The following is a 15461-nucleotide window of genomic DNA, read 5'->3' as shown; positions in this document are numbered from 1 at the left end:
TAACACAGATTTGTTTATATAACAATAGCAAGCCTTTTCATGCACGTGGTAATAATTGTTCCTTTGTTGTATTTATGTAGCAATATGATTGTCTTATTTTTCAAATTTCATAATCATTGAAACACTTTAACAAAAGGATGTTTTTCAATGTTTGAATTTTTGAAATATGCTTAATAGTGAACAATGTATAATAAAATGCATTATAAGCAAAATTTGTATTACGCAGAATGATTAGAGAAAGGAAGAAATTGAATGTTTTCAATCATTAGAAACTACTCGCAATGATTTTCTGTGTAAAATTAATTAATGTTATAATGCTATGAAACTACAACACGTCTATACTATTTTGTGTTATAAGTCGTTATTAAAGTCAAAATATATTTTATTGGCGAAGTTAGATCATGGCTTCTGTCGGTTACCAACCCACAAACAAAGTGTCTTTGGGCAACCCTAATTTAAATGCAAAAAAAATTAGATAAATAAAATTAAAAATTCAAATAAAAACTTAAAATGAAATGAAATTTTGAAATAATGGGGTGCTGAATTGAACCCTGGCAACAGATGTCCAAAATCAACATGAGAAATTTCGTTTGAGGTAAAAATAAAGATTACATGGATTAATGTTCTATATTAAATAATAATACAGTGACTGATAAATCAAGTTCATCGGTACTGGTGCAGCCTATAAAGTCGGACCTACTACTGATGAACTCTGCTAAAAGACTGTCATAACATAACGTCTTAATGTGGTTAATTGTGTTTATAGACTGTCGAAGAGTTGTAAATCCAGAAGCCATGACAGGACTTCTATGTTGAGGTTAAAAACAAACAGAAATCTGTAAAATAAATCATAAAACAGCAGTATCGAAAAACTAAAAGAGGAGGAATGGGTTAGTTTACATTAATTATGCGTACAATAAACTCAACAATCTGACCTTAGATATATTCAGTTACTTCCTAGCAGACTGTGCATTCAAAATATTGTGAGGAGTGCTATAGCTGTTAAAATTGATATGCCGGGTAATCAAATTAAGACATGCGCGTTACATTGACCTGTGCATGGACTATCACAAGTCTTGCCTTCCTCTGATGACGCGATTTAACGGTCAAGCCCTTTAAATCGAATTATAATAATAATAAAAAAAGATGTTACCAAGTATTACTAGTTTCTTGGAGTATTGATCAGCCCTAATTTGCCCAACTATGTTTTCCCATTCGGTTAGTACTTTGCCAACCCCCGATGTCTATCGGACAAGATTGGACGTCTTATGGACATGAACAGATTGAAAACAAAGTATTCAGTTTGGCGTCCGTTCGATCTATCCGGTACGTCTGAACGACTGAAAGCACCACTTTGATATAAAAAAAAATCTACATTTCATTTAAATCGTATATACATTCTAGAATTGCTCTTTGAAACTTCTTTTAGTCGATCCTAGTTATAAATCATGACAAACTATTACTTCAAGGACGTAAAGTTTACAAGACAGACAATGAATTTGCAGACTAGCTCGCAGTATTCTCTTTGGCGTCCATTCGATCTATCCGATACGGTGTGACAAGGACTGAAAGCACCACTTTGATATAAAAAAAATCCACATTTCATTTAAATCGTATATACATTCTAGTATTGCTCTTTGAACCTTCCTTTAGTCGATCCCAGTTATAAATCATGATAAACTATTACTTCAAGGACGTAAACTTTACAAGACAGACATTGAATTTGCAGACTAGCTCGCAATTTCTTTGTTTTGCCAATAATTTAGTATTTGCTAAATGTGTGAATCAATATACCAGGAGTTAAACTTTTCTCTCAAAACAATCTTCAACTTTATTTTAAGTGTCCATACGTCACGACTTTGAACTTAAGTTGTATATTTCATTTTGAAAAAGGGACGACAGATACTAGACAGATACTAGATTGATATTCAAGCTCATAAGTCGAAATTAACTATTGCTAAAAAGGACAGAAAACAAATAGACAAACAACAGATCACAACACACAACATAGAAAACTACAGATTGAGCAACACGAAAAGCCTTTCGAAAACAAGCGGTAATATTAGTTGCTCCGGAAGGGTTAGCAGATCCAGTTTCTAATGTGACACCTGTCGTTTTTACTCATTTAATTCAAGCCTGATAAGAAGTCGTATTTTGTAGGTCACATTCGGGAAAAGGGTACGGGATTGTATTTATGACATTAGACAAATATCCGCTCTCATCATTGAAACTGTCAATCAACTCGTGATTGGGTCCGTAAAACTTAGTAATTGAAATCAAAAGTTTCTAAATATATCCTCTAGTTTTATATTCCATTTATAATATATTTTTCGTTTTTGAGCCGAAACTATAAAGAATCTTTCTCAAATGACCTACAAAAGGAAATGACAAATATTTGGTATGTTCTTTGTTATGAATTTAATACACAAAAGCTGATAACATTATATGCAAAAGTGTCTCACTTTTTTATTGCAACATTGCTTGGTAAATGTAATAATTCATTACAAGTTTTTATGTGTGCCAACCTTTGCAATTTGGAATGAGATTTTGATACTATGTTTCTAACCAGCATGTTGTAAAAACAAAACTTTTAAAGGTAATTTTTTTTTTATTCAAAAGTTGTGTACCAAATTAATAACTAAACTCATCATAGATACCAGGATTGATTTTTTATTAACGCCAGACGCGCGTTTCGTCTACAAAAGACTCATCAATAACGCTTTAATCTAAAAATGTTCAAAAAAACAAATAAAGTACAAAGTAGAAGATCATTGCGGACCAAACATTCCTAAAACATTTGCCACAAATAACTCAGGGAATCTGTTCCTGAGGTAGAAATAATAGGAATCTTTTGCTTCCATTATTTAGAATATTCAGGCAACGTAATTAAAACTGTAAATTATGCCTACGAAGCACCACCGATAACAAACTTGTAATTTAGTACACAACGGTTTTTCTACTATAGAGGTATCAGTAACGCTCGAATCGAAACAGTTAGAAACAAAATGAAATACGTGTTGAAGTGCATCAAAAACCTGAATATATAATACACAAAGTTGTGCCAAAAACGACTTAAACAATATTTACTATGCTTCAAATCATATGATAGAACATAATGTTCGTATCATATATTTTGCTGTCATTTTGCCTAAACAACTTATTTAAAAGATTAAACATATAAAACAGATATAATTGGATGATTTGAAAAAGATATCAATACGATTTCATGCGTAACTGACGAGAAATACCTTGCATATCGATGATATATGAAGCTATGCCATTTTGATATTTAATACCAGCCTTATCACATATCTATAGGAAATGGCATTTCTCTATAAAATAATCATAATTATTTTAGTGTATCAAGTTGCTGCATTAAAAGTAAAAGTAGGTTTTACGGAACAGTATTCACAGCTTAACGATATTTACTTTAATCAGACAGTGATCTTCCAAATTAAATGTGCCATTTTAGAATGTGTTATGCATTGTAATCATGTCATAGAATGCATGTCAGTTTCACATTCTAATGTATCTAATGAGTGTTGAGGCATTAGAGAAGGATACAAACAGTCTTTCAATGTAAAAGGATATCAAAGTGTTGGTTGGACCTATCATCTGGTACTAGACAGTAAGATGTTTATTTATTATAATGACAAAATATTTATTGTTCTAGTATCTTGTACATTTTAATTTGTTGTTGACCTCATCTTCTTTACGTCTTTGATTATTTTAAAAGGTTAAAAGTAGAATAATCAAAATACTGAACTCCGAGGAAAATGTCAAACTGAAAATCCATAATCAACAGCAAAATCAAAAGTTCAAGCGAATAAATAACACGGGTGCTATTCCTGACTTGGTACAGACCTTTTCATATCTTCCTCACACAAAGGGGTATTAAAAATTCAATTATGTCTTCGATGAAAGAATCTTCCATATGAAAAATTAATGATAAAGTAAGGGATAAAACACACATTACTATAGTAATCAATTTTATATGGTTCCAATCAATTTGAATGTTATAAATATACATGTAAGTTAAAAAAAAAAAAAAAAAAAAAAAAAAAAATTTAACAGTTCAATAAAAAAAAATATTTACAGGTCGATGTCCACGAATACGTCAATACTTTTACAGTGAGGTGTTTCAAATTTGCTTTAGAATCCATAGGAAAAACACTACATTACAGTATGCAGACTATCACAAAGAATGTGACGAGGAAGGAGGGGAGCTGATGAAAATTGATTCTAAAGAAAAACAGCAATTCATTGTTTCATTTCTTGGTAATTATGTATTTATTGTATCAAGGCAATGCGGTTGTGTGTTCTTTTTATAAATGGAATCGTGTTTATTAACTTTCCGAGCCTCGCAAAACTTTGAATGTTTGCATCTGTTTAAATAACCATAATGACTTTTTTCATTGCCTAACACAAACAATTATCTAGAAACATTTCTGCACAATCCTATTCAGATACAGTCAATTATATGAATGTTCGAAACGAAACATCTACGTATCATGAGGTACAAGATTTCCGTAACTTTTATGTCAGCGCTTAATTGTTTTTATTTGAACATTTGTTGCAGATCAGTTCACATATCTTGGATGGATTATGTTCCAAGGTTCCCGTATATTGGCAGAAAATCATTGGAAATATGATGATGGATCAATCATCACTTACTTTGACTGGTACCAATCACAGCCTTATACCACTGCTACCCTAAATGACACAGTAGTCATTGGAATGAGAAAGATAGATGGTTATAAATGGCGTGACCTGCCGGTGACCGCTAAAGGTGCATTTTTATGCGAAATACTACTTTCTTAGACTTTCATTACGTATATCTAAAGCTTCATATTTTTGGGTACAAGCAAGACTTAATTATTACAAATGACGTTCCATATTCTTTAAGAATTGTAGCATTGGTGTTTGTAGTATTCATTATTTTCTATGTAAATCCCTTACACAACTCTTTATAAAACTCTTTTTACTAAAGTTACTTTAAATAAACAGTAAGCGATGTATTGTAACAAAAAAGATCACATGCTAAATATACTTACAGCAACTGTGATGAGATGACTTAAGCTATAGCTTTTTTTCCCTGACAACATCTTTTTACGTTTCGGAATTAAATAAAAATACACTAGTTGGAGGTATTCCTATGAGTACTAATCATGTCCCTATTATAGCAGACTTGTTCCAGTATTCTTATGAATCATAGTTGGTAACTTTTAGTGAAAATAAGCATAAAAAGAGGTCAAAGATAAGAAGGAGACCTTTAAATCTCAAAGTACAACAAAGACTGACAACACCATAACAAAAAAGGAAGACGTCGAAAGACAGATAAAGTCAACAAAACGGTGAACAAAACCCTTAAATTTGAGCACCATGAACCCTTTTTCATTTCAATCTAACAATTTCATTATAATCACTGTTACTTTAGTGGTTTTTTGGCTTTAAACAATCAAAACTTCTTAAATAAAACTGTCAAAATTTAACCAAGGTAACTATTTATATAGCTAACTTCAAATTAATCAAATATAAACAGCAATAACTGGTTTTTTTCTATATTTCGATATTTCAGTTTTTAAAATGAAACTAAACATAAGTAGCGACAAAAATTGATGACTGTGAACACACGAAAACTAGTTTTTTTCTCTCCCGTATGTTAAGTTTTCGACGGTGACGTTTCTTGCGCCTCTTTGTCTCCAACACTGTCGCTATGTGCGTGTCCGTACTGAGGTTTAATATCAATAGTGTGGTCATTTTTATAAATTTCCTGTATACAAAACTTTGAATTTTTCCAAAAACTAAGGATTTTCTTATCCCAGGCATAGATTACCTTAGCCGTATTTGGCACAACGTTTTGGAATTTTTAATCATAAATGCTCTTCTTTGTACTTGTTTGGCTTTATAAATATTTTGATTTAAGGGTCACTGATGAGTCTTATGTAGACGAAACGTGCGTCTGGCGTACTAAATTATAATCCTGGTACCTTTGATAACTATACACCTGGACAAAAGTATTGCAACACCAAATTAAAATTCAAAATAAAAAAACACTTTTTTATTTTTTTGTGATATAATTGGGTAAAACAGAATTAGTAAAACATTCTTTAAGTATCCACTGAGTTTAATCAATAAATATTGACTCGATAAGTTTTTTATCTGCACATGCAGCTACTGTACCCGTTAACAGCAAAACAGGTGTTTTAATCCTCATTGTTTTCAACACTTTAAATAACCAAGTTTTTGAGGTTATGTTATTGACACCTTGTAATGGGTCCTCGACAACTCGAAACTGCAGCAAGATGGCATATTATCAGCATGAGCGAAGCAGGGATATCGCTGAAACAACTGCATGTATTGTTGGTCATCACCATTCCATTATAAGTCGTTTTGAGAGAAAAAAAATCAGGCAATAAACGTTGTTAAAGACCTTCCGAGATAAAGTAGACCCCCTATACCATTTGCTAGGAAAAAATTAGGCATAATGAATGTTGGTCAGAAGGAAATCCATTGCATACAATACACTCCTAAAAAGAGAGGTGGTGGGTATACAGGAGCCTTTTAACAAGAACTCTTCGAGATCGACTCATCCCTACTGGTTATCGTGCGATAAGACCATTTTGGATACCTTTGCTTACGAGCAGACACACAGTTTTCCGTATCCAATGTAGTGCAGAGCTCGCCAAAGTTGAAAATTAGCATCGTGGAGGAAGATCCATTGTTCCTTTAGAATTCGGTTCATCTTCCTTGGTCCGATTGTAGGCCGGATTTGAACCATATCGAGCATATATGGGACACTACTGTGCGTAAAGTGCGCGAAAGGACATCACAGTTCAAACACATCATGAAATAAACAATGCCTTTCATCAGAAATGGTTGCTGCTACCTTAGAAACAAATTAGTAGATTTTTTGACAGGAATCAGAAGACGTTATGATGCGGTTATCCGTTTGAATGGAGGCTGCGCACAAAGTACTAATTCTTTGGCGTATAACGATCACTCATGATGTGAACAGTCATCGGAAGATTAATTTTAAAATGTCTGACATTGTAATGTTCCACTACAGTAATAGTTGTAAAATGCATTTTTTTGTACAAAAAACACTTCATTTTGTTATCAAAATTGTGGTTATATGATTTATTTTTTTTTAAACATTTTTTGTTCGTTTAAATGCCAATGTTATCATAAACTATGTTTCAATAATATTATACAAATATTTTACCCTATTTACTCCAAAACAAGAGGTTGATTTTTCAAGTTTTAAAAAATCAAGGTGTTGCAATACTTTTTTCCATGTGTATATTAAGATTACAAAAAAATAAACAATCCGTGTAATAAAACTGTAAAACATATTAATTGTGAAATAAGGGATTGTGTGACAATAAATTACGTAAAATCTTCACCAAATTAGTATTTTGATACAAATATTAAGGTTTTATATCCTTGTAGAAACCTTATTAAAACTCTTTCATCAATTCTTTGAGTTATTATTCGTATATGATCAGTAAATCAAGGTATAATTCATGAAACGTATGCATCATTTGAATGCACTTTATCGTAAAGGTTTATCAGAATTCTGAATATTGTCTTAATCGGAATTCACATTGAGTTTGTTTTAAATTTTGATAAACGTATAAAAATAAATGCACTACTATAAACAGTTATGAACACTTTTGTGGATAGTTGTCTCATTGGCAAGCATACCACATCTCCTTAATTAAATACTAGTTATGGTCTAAAATTCTGTCGATATTGCTAGTAAAGGGCATATGATACAGTTACAGGGGAGGTAATGACATTGCTAACGTAAAATGTTATTTTCGCGGCGTCAAATTATGACATATCGGGAAAAGATGCATTTTCGATTGATTTTTATCATTTAAACTAATTTAATTTGAAAACAAGTGCATGGACCCCTATTTTTTAAAACGAGATTTTGTTTCATTTTGCAGAAAGATTATATAAAAAAATGTAAATAGTGATTTTTTTTAATTTTGATAAATATACAGCAAAAAAATCATGACCATTTGATAAATAGTAGCTATTTCTGAATAAACATTAACAAATTTTTAGAATACTAATTATATGATACAAATATTACAAATTATTTAACAAAAAAACAATTTGTGTTTATCTTTTAAAACAAAAATGTTATAGCTTTCTTTCGAAAGGGAAAATACGGCCACAAATCCGAGTTTTGAACAAATATACAAAATTTCGACCTCATTTAACTCAAAAAGTATAACATAAAGGTATATATTTTATTACATATTTGATTTAATCAGGCAAAAAAGCCTATATAGAATTTTTCTTCAAACTGTAAACACGGGATAAAAACTGTATCGTATACCCTTAAGGCTTTGTTGAAATCCTGCATGTTTACCTGCTTGGCTGCAGGCGAAATTAGTTCTAATAACCGTTTACGATGGTTTGATTTATGTTTGCAGCTTGATAATGATGAGTTGTAGCTTGTAAGCAGTTTTCAAATCGACCGTGCAGACACTTCCTGTTTGTCGATCTTTTGAAATTATATAAAAGTCCTTATACATGGGAAATTTTCGTCAAACTTTTTAAAACCATGAGAGATCTCAGGATTGATCCGAACAGGTCAACAGTTCGTGATCAAGTAGTGACACCCTTTTATACATTATTATTATAAACATTATATGGCCTCTTTTGCAAGGGATCGATCAATTAAGGATGATAAAGATTTTCTTTTCTGATTTCAGTAAAACAAAAAGTAAAAAAATAATCACTGCAAAATAGCAATATAAACCGAATCCCGAAAGAGGATGTGCACAAAAAAAGTTGGTTTTTAGTACTATGAAATCAAACATAATGGTTTAAACAAGAAAAATTAATCAAGTCAAATAAGGAATGATACCCGTTACTATGCAAATTAAGCCAAACTATGCATATATCAGCAGTCACGATATTCCAAAGTCATATCAAATAGCGAGTATCAAGCCAGGGACATGACAGATCCGTTCACATTAAGTCTTATAATTAACATTTTTATCTATTCATATTTGCAATTTGTATTAAGCTCAGTCAGAATTATAATTAAAAAATAATCTACCTGGTATACTAAGATATGATACCACTCAAATAAAACACTAAAAACCTACGTGAACAAATAAACGAAAATTAAAATCTCCACAAAATAGAAAATGACTTTCCATAAAATTATCATATACCATAAAATACTGTTGATGTTGTATAACTCCGCTTTGAACTTATGCTTCCATATGTTTGATGTGTTTGTGCTTTTGATTTTCCCATTTGTTTATGGATTTTCAGTTTCAAATTGTCTTTTGGGTTTAATTATGTAACCTTTTCTCCAAACAAATTATGTGATTTGAAGGTATTATTCTTTTATCCTAAAGAAATTGATAGTAATATTCACAAGATAGAAGAAATCAAACAATGAACATTAAACCAAAGCTGGTACGTTTACTTTGATCAAAACTTCAAATACATCAAACGAATGGGAAACAATTGTATCAAATATACAACACACAAACATTATACGGAAAGATTATTTATTAAATGAATATTTTGCGAGGTAAAGTTACTTAGTATGGAGAAGGACAATTTCTTTCTGTTTTGTATTTGTTCCCAAAAAAAAATGACGAATCTTTAATTTATTCAAATAATCACTTTCGTATAATACGTAGATGTATAGCAAAATTGTATAAAGGCACGACTGGCGTATCAAATTATAAGCCTGGTACATTAGATAACTTCTTACTGTAAAATTTAAGTTGTTTTGCTAGGGAGTCCAAGCATTGACTTTTGCGTATATGTACATATATTTAATAAAATTGAAAATGGAAATGGTGAATGTGTCAAAGAGACAACAACCCGACCAAATAAAAAAAACAACAGCAGAAGGTCACCAACAGGTCTTCAATGTAGCGAGAAATTCCCGCACCCGGAGGCGTCCTTCAGCTGGCCCCTAAACAAGTATATACTTGTTCAGTAATAATGAACGCCATACTAATAAAATCAATTTTGAAACACGAAGCAAACTAAAATATGTCTTTTGGTATCTTCATTCCAAGTTCACAGAGGTATATTTGTAAATGTGATCAATATGGTTACCACATAGTGAATTACATGTATTAAATATAAGAGGTAACGATCTTTATAGCGGATTATTAAGTTACAAAAGTAGTGCGTGGCGTAAAGTCGACCTCATACGAAAGAGACACGTCGATCAAGTGGGTTACAATTGGTTTAGATATTAATGCCGATAGTCAGCTGTTGAAAACAAAACGTCCTGAAAACTTAACATATACCATTTTGTCTTTCAAAACATCAAGCAGCACGACGTAATAAGTCGGATCTCTGATTGCGCAATCTTCACATTCTACGATTAATTGTTCATCCTTTCGTACATCAAGGTATTTGCATCTTCAATGGCCATTATTTTATGAAGCAATGTTGGACTTATTTTTTCAAACATTTTCCCGGTTAAGAGCCAGGATGAAGAAAATAAAACAAAGCTCTTTAGAGTAGCTGCGAGTCTATATCATAAATTGTCAAAATGCAGTAGTTTGTTCAAATATATACTCCGCCGCATTTTTGCGCCTATCCCAAGTCAGAAGCCTCCTGCCTTTGTTAGTATTGTATTACTTTTTTTTAATTTTAGTATCTTGTGTACAATTTGGAGTTTAGTATGGTGTTCATTATTACTGAACTAGTATATATGTAGGACCCAAATCTACGGCGGGTTCCAAATCTATGGCAGATTTCTAATTTATGGTAAATGTAACGTTACAAACGCCAAACAACTCAAATCTATGGCAGATTTTTGTTTTCTCTAAATCTATGGCAGATCTTGGGGGAAAGAGTAACATATAACGTCACAATTGAATACCGTTATATTACATCTTCGCCGCCGCTAACGATGGCAGAACCCATAGATTTGAACACCATTCAAGATAAAGTTATTATTCTGACAAAAATTTGCCGGTGGTTTAAAGGAAGATGTGACCTACTATTCTGAAATGGGACAATATATGCTGTACCGGTCAATGCCCGCGATGAAAAAGGGCACCGCTGTTTTCAGTATCGCATATTTTTGAAAAATAGTTTTGGTAGTAGTCTACGGTTGGCAATGTTTATAAAGTGAAAGATCAAATTACCGGATAATATTTGTTTAAATCTACATCAAATTATAAAGATGAGTTAACAATTTCGCTGAAATAATTGAAATATGACTTGTTACTTTTTTATTTTTTATTTTTTTTATAAAAAGCGGTCTTCTTGTCTGTTGAAGGACTTATAAGTTGGTTTAATGAATGGGTTACACAGATGAAAAAATGTTTATTTTTTAAAGAGCACATCTTGAAGTCTGTATTAAGGTATATGAATGTATAATTTATGACTTTTTTGGTTGACCATTATGGAACATTTATTTCACAAATGTTTATAGACATGGTCTCGTTGTCGTATATTTCTAAGTCGTCGATCGCATAAGTACTGTATTGTTTTGCATTTGCAAAAAAATGCCAAAGATTTGGAAACAATAAAATCCGCCATAGATTAGGAAAGGACAACACTTGCCATAGATTAGGATTTAAAAAAATCTGCCATAGATTTGGGATGGCATGACGTCATATTTACCATAGATTAGGAATCTGCCATATATTTGGAACCCACCATAGATTTGAGTTCTACATATATATATATTTGTTTAGGAATTGTTTTTGATTACATTAAGATGAAGGACATTTAGTTCCTGTATCCAGTAGCTGTCCCGACTTCTTAGCTTAGAATAACTCAATAAATGTGCAATAACAAGGTCTGTCATGCGCTTAAAATCTTCACTTTATTGATTCGACTGTCTGACTGCTGGTCATGGCTAACTTAGAACAGTGGCTTCTGGGATAGACGGTTGCTTGACTCATCATCATATTTGTGGCCACAGTCCTTATGAGTTATATAATATTGTGAATAATATTCAAAGTAAATTTGAAAATTTATCAATGCACGGTTTTATAATCCGTAACAACATTTAAAAGAAGATTTACAGACTGAAGTACACCTGCTGACATTGTTTATCAGATAATCATAGATAGAAGGAGTAAAATTATGTACGTCAGACACACGTCTCGTCTACAAAAGACTCATCAGTTACTCTCGGATGAAAATGGTTCAGATGGCAAAATAATATACGAGGTTGACAATCATTAATAACACAAATTCCCAAATGATTTGCCAAATATAGCTACGGTTATCTATCCTAAGGGAGGTTATTCCTAGTATTTCGAAAATTTTAAAGTTTTGGTTTATCATGTTTATTAAGATTTAATACAAACTAATTCCGTTATGATAATATTTACTAAAATTCATATTAGTGCGAAAGTGTTGACCTCTAGATATATAGGCTAGTGCTGTCATCGGAGAGCATGTCACGATTGTTTGTTTCAAAAAATTAAATAAAAGAGAAACCCAGAAAGTTATAGGTAATAGATCTGTGGTGTTCTTGTGTGTGTAAACCAACAACATTTTTGTGTATAATTTATAGTATAGTATGGCGTTCATGATCACAAGAACTTAGAATATGATTATCCCTGTCTGAAACATTTACTATCTATGTATTATATGGACCACATTAATAATCTTATCTCTGTTGTCGTTCAATTAGAACATTTCTATACGTCTACAGATTCAATATGGGTTGTGTCGTTGTTATGTTTATAAATTCGATTGTTTTAGTCTGTTTATTTCTTGAAGGATGTGAATCGATTTCAGAGGAAAGATTTTTGAAACTTGAGAAAATAGTCGAAAATCAGAATTCGCGAATCTCCGATATGGAAAACATAATTAACGAACAAGAAGTGCATATTAAACTAATGAATGGGCGATTTAAACATCTGGAGACTAAACTGAAGAAACATAAACTGAACTGTTATAAACCCGATTTATGTAGCTGTAAGGCGCTTGGTTTCCCGGTGAGACATTCAGTTAACCAGAATAACGACAACAAAATAAAGGAAAAACACAATAATGAACAAACCGAACCAGTTGTGAGGAATAAATATGATGTTAATACAAGTAAGTTTAATATTGCAATGAAATACAAGTTTAAATATTCCAAACATTGGTAGAAAAAATTGGTGTAAGTGCCAATGCGACAACTCTCTATCCAAGTTCCAATGTTTAAAAAGAAACAAATGATAAGCAAAGTAGGGCCGTCAACACGGACCATTGACTCACACCGAACTGTAAGCTATGACGGTGTATAACCATTCAAACAGACAAACCAACGGTCTTATCTATATAAATAAAACGTTAAACGAGAAACACGTATGAACCACAAACTACATCCACTGAACAACAGGTTTTTGATCATGAATTAGAACATGAGCAAACGAATGCAGCGGGTTTAAACAATTGAATATGTGGTAACCTACATCGTACAACGTTTCATGTAAACCGAAACAGATAACGATTCTGTTCAATCTGTTAATTTTTTTGCTCAAAATACATTAAAACAACAAAGGACTTTATCTATATTCAAATCTTTGTATTACTCATTCAAATTGGACATGTCAATTACCTACAACGTGATTAACAACAATACGAACGTTTTTGTATATCGTTCTCAATGATATAAATAACCAATAAATACTGTTTCAACAGTTTAAACAGTATATGAAATTGCAAAACCAATGTTGAAATATAAAAAAAACACAGTTATAATGACAAATCAATAAACGTCTTAAAACACTTAAATAGTAACTTTGTATAGGTATAATAAGCAAGAAATAGTTAAAATAATTTCAATTAATAATTTCAAAAGTTTAGTTGAATTATTCAAAACTTCACTCAATAACAGTGACTGTATAACTTGGATTTTATTTTCAAACATTGATTCATTAAAATCAACAAACAATGAAAACTGTATGTTGCGTCGTACTTTATTTTTTATTTTTTTTAGATTTCAGGCCTCTAGTATAATTCAGTTTCGTTCAATGTTATTATTTTTGTAGGAAAACGACTTCTCCTCCAACCTACTATGATGCAAAGTTCACAAATAGGGTTTTATGCGTATATGAGTCAAAACGAAAACAGTCTAAGTAAGCATCATACTCTAATTTTCGATGTTCAGAAAACCAACGTTGGAAATGGCTACAATCCCTTTTCTGGTCTCTTCACATCTCCACAAGACGGTCTCTATACGTTTGCAACCAGTATTACAATGATTCATCATTATGCATCGTTTGAACTCGTAAAAAACGCCGACGTACAAGGATCATTCTTCGTTGATGCGTCAGGAGAAAGTGAATTTAGGTCTTCTTCATCGATTATTGTCTTAGCACTAGTCAAAGGGGATGTAGTATTCGTCCGAACCAGTACAACATACGTACCTCATGGGGATATACACAGCTCTAAGGATGCAAGATCGTCATTTACCGGCTGGCTTATTCAATAAAAAATCTATCTGTCTTTGTCCCGTTATACATTTTTTTTTCAAAAATAAAAAGACCGCAAATAATTATGATTTTACCGTATTTGAAACTCATATACACTAAACAATAATATATAAGAATGATAAAGATATTAGTTATCATTATATACATTTCTTGAGCAATTTCATTATATTTAAAGCTGTTTAGAAAATTGAATCGATAAAGGAACAAGTCAATCAGAAGAAAGACACACTATTAATACCGATCATCTGTTGAAAAACACGTCCCCTAAACGTAACATACAACATAATGTCAATCAAAACATCAAGTATCATGATGATATAAGTTCTAGAGAGCGTTTTGTTTGAAAAAGATTGAGTATTTTCCACACTGTATGATTTATGATTTTTCCTTTCCTAAAGCAATATATTCGCTTCTTCGTTATCCTTTTTTATGAAACAACGTTGGACTAATCTGGAAGCGTTTCCAAATGTGTCTGATCCGGCTGTCTGAATACCGGCGGAGGTATACGTTTGGAGGACGTGCTTTTTTACAGACTAACGGTATTCAATGGGAACCAATTGTGCTACCCTTTTTGCCGTCTTGTTTCCTAATTATTATGAAGCTGAATTCATACAGGAACTTCTTAGGAAAAAAGATAAGAAGTTAGCAATATCCTTTAACTTTTCGTTCCGCTATATATATATGATAAATAATACAAATTTGGTGACTATGTTTTTCGATCGAACTAGAGGGATACTACAGATACAGTTAAGTCTGCCTCATATCTTGACTTTCATCTAGAAATTGATAATTAGTGTCGGTTGAAAACAAAACTTTACGGCAAAAGAGACCATTTCAGCTTCCCAATTGTGATCTATGTAGCAACATTCCAGCAGCGCCTGCATACGGAGTATATGTCTCCCAATTGATACGATATTTCCGGGCTTGTATTTCCTATGATGATTTACTTGATAGAGCATTGCTGCTACCAAGGAAGCTATGAAACCAAGAGTCCCAAATGGTGAAGTTGAA

General features: G+C 31.9%; 1 protein-coding gene and 1 long non-coding RNA gene across 2 annotated transcripts; both read left to right on the top strand.

The window, feature by feature from the left end:
* The first annotated feature begins 3495 nt into the window (after nt 1–3495).
* On the top strand, nt 3496–4948 carry LOC134681651 (uncharacterized). Its single transcript, XR_010100652.1, has 3 exons — nt 3496–3628; nt 4099–4278; nt 4580–4948. It is a non-coding gene; the product is annotated as an uncharacterized LOC134681651 (long non-coding RNA).
* Nucleotides 4949–12666: 7718 nt separating this feature from the next.
* On the top strand, nt 12667–14449 carry LOC134727335 (uncharacterized). Its single transcript, XM_063591713.1, has 2 exons — nt 12667–13068; nt 14007–14449. Exons 1-2 carry the CDS (start codon nt 12687–12689, stop codon nt 14447–14449), a joined length of 825 nt encoding a protein of 274 aa, XP_063447783.1. The 5' UTR covers nt 12667–12686.
* The last annotated feature ends 1012 nt before the right edge of the window (nt 14450–15461 follow it).

The sequence above is a fragment of the Mytilus trossulus genome, chromosome 8 (genome assembly GCF_036588685.1).
Source record: "Mytilus trossulus isolate FHL-02 chromosome 8, PNRI_Mtr1.1.1.hap1, whole genome shotgun sequence".
In the NCBI taxonomy this organism is placed as follows: domain Eukaryota; kingdom Metazoa; phylum Mollusca; class Bivalvia; order Mytilida; family Mytilidae; genus Mytilus; species Mytilus trossulus.
This window is presented reverse-complemented; position numbering and strand designations above follow the sequence as displayed.